Raw genomic sequence first — 4,242 nt, 5'->3', positions numbered from 1 at the left:
TTTGGTTTCTCAGTCTTATGAAAGAAAGAATGGAGTCTGCCTGTGAACAGCGGCTTTATAAAGGAACTGCCGGCGCGAGCTCAGCGTTGATTGGTCCAGACAGAGAGAAGCGCGCACTGTACATGATCAACTATTGGACAGAAGAAATTCAAACTGACCACTCCTCCACCACGGCTCAATCCTGCCACCTACTGACAGTAAGGAGTATAACAGGACACACAGTGGACATCTGAACTAGACTGATGTGGAGAATCAAAGTAAAGCCCTCCTCCACAGCGGACACTGTTTGACGTAGAACAGATTATTGTTGCTCTGTTTGATATTGTTTTCATGTTGTTTTCTCATTTTAAATGTAAGGCCTATCATTAGTTCATGTTTAATATTGTTGTTTCTCTTTGTTGTGGCTAAACTATTTATATCTCCTTATAAATTAGTAGGCTTAGTTAATATTATAGTTTACAAAATATACTTATATAGAGGCTACGTAACAATATCAATAGAGCTATTTGTAGACGTATTAGCCTACTTCATGTTTTCTAGTTTTTCCAGTACTTACATTGTGTAGGCTACATGTTGTGTATTGTTCACACTTATTTACTTATTTGATTACTATTGTTAGATTGTTATTGTTAGGCTAAACTTTCTGGTAATATGCTTATACTTTACACATAGGCCTATTGCATTTCTACATATTCTAAATTGGAAGTGTTCCAAACCAGATTGCCCCCTGAAAGTATTTCTGACATTAAATCACCTCATCTAAATGCCCTGTTTATAGTCTCCTTAGAGTCTCAGTGAAGGGTTTAGATTGGGTAACACTTTACAATGAGGTACACACATTTGTAAAGGTTGTTACTGATGTCGTTACATCACTCAAATCCTTCTCAAAATCTATAAAAAACTGGTTACTGACAAATTAAATATGCGTCCATAATCATCTGGGATAGTGTGTTTGTCTTTGTGTTTACTAGTTGTGTTTGTGTGAGTTTGTGCTCCTCGTCTGTATACCCTTGTTTGTGCTTATGTGTTTTTGTCTGCATTCATGCCACTTGTATGCTCCTTGTCTGTGCTTTTTGTCTTTCTTTAAATACTTATGTGTTTTAATCGTGCTATATGTTCATGCACTTTTATCTGTTTCTGTATGCTTCATGTTTTTCACACATCACCAACCTGTTATGTGCTGGAGAAATCATTGTCGTTTTGCTTGTCCGTGCTTCTGTCATTTTGTTTTTGTGCTTATGTGTTGTATTTTTCTTCTTTTAATGTTTCTTTTTTTCTTTCTACCTGCCAGGGACTACAGGTGAAAATTAACCTGCATGGCTAAATCTGGCACATGTACATGTTTATTAATGTGCGCTGTCCCTTTTAAATAAATAAATAAAAAAAAGTAACAAATGAAAAATTAATGAGCTACTATAGACTAGTTATTGAGAAGGCCTAGCTATGATCTACCTGTATAGTTACTACTTACATAGGTAATTGAGTAACTATACTAATAGCCTATAGTAACTTACTACTAGAGATATTGAGTATTATACTATATTAATATAGTAAATAGGGGAGACCAGGGACGTTTGTAACACCATGCATTTCTCCAAACAGAAACAAGCTAGAGTGATGAAATTGACTCTGTATGCTCATATGTACAAAGACGAAACTCACAGAAAACTTTATCATATGTTGTATTTTTAGATAGTGTCCTAATAATAAATCTCTGTATCTTTAATCACTATATTGTCATCTTAAAATCTAAATGTCTAATATGTCAAACTAGAAGCTAAGCTAGTTTACAAGAAAATATATTATTCTAATTATTATTATTATATTATTAAAGTGGTACTAGGACAGTTGTAATATTAGGCCTAATTTAACATGTTAAAAACCTAATACTGTATAGAACATCATTTCTAGGAGTCACTATATTGTTTGGATATTCCATTGTATTTAAATGTTGAATTAGACCTAGTAGTAGTATAGGCCTAGTAGTTGTTTATTATTTAAAAAATGACTAGTTGAAATATTAAGCATATTACTCCTTAATGTCTAGTATTTGATTTGATTATTTAGATACATTGTACAAATTGCAACCATCCCAGTACAGGGTTGTTATAGTGACCATATTGAAATAGTAGTACTACTTATTTATTACTTTAAATAAATATATAATTGTGAAGTAGGCCTAATAGCAGTGTAAATGTTTTTTTCATGTATTAGGAAAATTAGCCTACAAAGTGTAGTTCATCCATTTGCTACTTTGTTCCTACACTTTTATGTTATTGTAAGTGTTACATTGTTTCACGCATAAGCTACAACGAACATAAAGCCTAGTTGTGTTTAAATCATGGTGTAGGAAAATCTCTTTAGTATGATGTGGTGGCTCTTAAAAGAGCCTTTGGTGAGTGATGCTGGATGAAGGAGCACTTTACTTCTTCGCCTTCCTAGCTGCAGTCTTCTTTACTGGAGCTTTCTTCACCGGGGTTTTCTTCACGGGAGCTTTCTTCACAGGGGTCTTCTTCACAGCCTTTTTAGCGGGAGCCTTCTTGGGACTCTTCACTGCGGGCTTCTTGACGGCTTTCTTGGCCGCTGCCTTCTTCGGAGACTTCTTGGCTGCTACTGCTTTCTTTGCTGCTGGTGCCTTCTTCTTTGGGGACTTCTTGACGGCGGGCTTCTTGGCTTTAACGGGGGCTTTCTTCACCACTTTCTTCACTGGTTTGGCGGCTTTGGGCTCCTTCTTGGCGAGCTTGAAAGAGCCGGAGGCCCCGGTCCCTTTAGTCTGGGCCAGAGTCCCGTTGGACACCAGCTTGGTCACGGCGATGTTGATGCGTTTGTTGGCCTTGGCCACATCAACGCCTTCAGCGGCCAGAGCCTTTTTCACCGCAGACAGAGACACTCCCTTGCGCTCCTTGGACGCGGCCACGGCGCTGATGATCTGCTTCGGGAGGGTGGGTCCTTCCTTCTTGGGCTTGGCAGCAGCCTTCTTCTTTGCGGCCTTAGCCGGGGCTTTGACCGGGGCAACTGCTGGAGCTTCTTCTTCTGCCATCTTTACTGTTTGCTGTGTTCGTCTGAATTATTAAAAACTGAGCGCACGAGGCGGGACTTATACAGCACATGAGAACCGTGGAGAGTCAAGCACACAGCCGCTCTGCTGCCCGGCTCAAATGCGGCGACACTTTGTGTTTTCTCCTCCACATTTCAGGGATAAAACTCATACGAGAGAAAGGTTTTACACCATGAATGTTATTCTAGCAGAGAGAAAATCTTTTTCTCTTCAGACTGAGCTCATTTCTAAAGCCATTGAGGCGTTTATTTAACTCCAGGAAGCTTCAAACCTCTCCAATACACCGTCACTTCGAGCAACTCACAGCGACTTTCTTTCACATTTCGTCTCCTAAAGTGGTTTAAAATGATGTGTATTTAATGTTAAATTTGTTTTCCAGTTAGCAGGGACATATGACTAGCGAAGAAAAGTTTAATGGCAATAGTGGCGAGTCTCTTTGGGTTTAAATCAGAGCTGTTTCTGGTGGAAGTAAACACACCGATGCTGCCAGTGACTCGGGCAGTCAGACGGACTCCTGACAATATGGATCCGCCTGGGAAATACTTTGTGTTTCCACCGAATGTTAGAATTAACACGAAGAGACTGGCAACACAACGCATTAAGATAATTATGATCCGATGTCACATTTCAGTAAATAATTTTTTATTTATTCAGCGCTAAATTCATTTCTTTAATCAGCTCCAGTTTGTAGGAGGCGTTCTGTCTGTAGATTTGCTCGACTCCCAGAAGTTAATGCAATATAAAAAACACTTTGATTTCTGTATTAAATACAATTGTAGCCTAATTGTTTTACGTTATTTAGGCCTTTTCAAATACTGTATATTTGTTGATATTGTTGTAATGGCTGATTACAATAAATATAGACTTATTAAACTTTACTATTTACGATAACTACTCAGTCACTTCGATCTGATGGGTTGCCTAGCATGCAAAATATAGAATTAGGCCTTTACATGCACTAGAAAATGGTAAAATCATGCTATTTGTGAGCATATTCAAAAATGGGCAGTTTATGTTGTGATTTAAATGTGTGTTTTCAAAAAATAAATAATAATGATTAATTTAAAATCATGTTGTCAATGTAGTAAAATGGTAAAAATATAGCGCTTTTTAGCCGATTTTCTCAGCCCCAAAGCGCTTTACATTTTGCTTACACACACTCACCCAATACACACACTCATACA

The 4,242-nt window shown here is 37.8% G+C and overlaps 1 protein-coding gene across 1 annotated transcript; it reads right to left on the bottom strand.

The window, feature by feature from the left end:
* Positions 1-2,422: 2,422 nt before the first annotated feature.
* On the bottom strand, positions 2,423-3,040 carry LOC307266863 (histone H1-like; the record flags this gene model as incomplete). Its single annotated transcript, XM_080048975.1, has 1 exon — positions 2,423-3,040. One exon carries the CDS (start codon positions 3,038-3,040, stop codon positions 2,423-2,425), a length of 618 nt encoding a protein of 205 aa, XP_079905101.1.
* Between the last annotated feature and the right edge of the window lie 1,202 nt (positions 3,041-4,242).

The sequence above is a fragment of the Ammodytes marinus genome (assembly GCF_949987685.1).
Source record: "Ammodytes marinus genome assembly, chromosome: 20".
Taxonomy (NCBI): Eukaryota; Metazoa; Chordata; class Actinopteri; order Uranoscopiformes; family Ammodytidae; genus Ammodytes; species Ammodytes marinus.
This window is presented reverse-complemented; position numbering and strand designations above follow the sequence as displayed.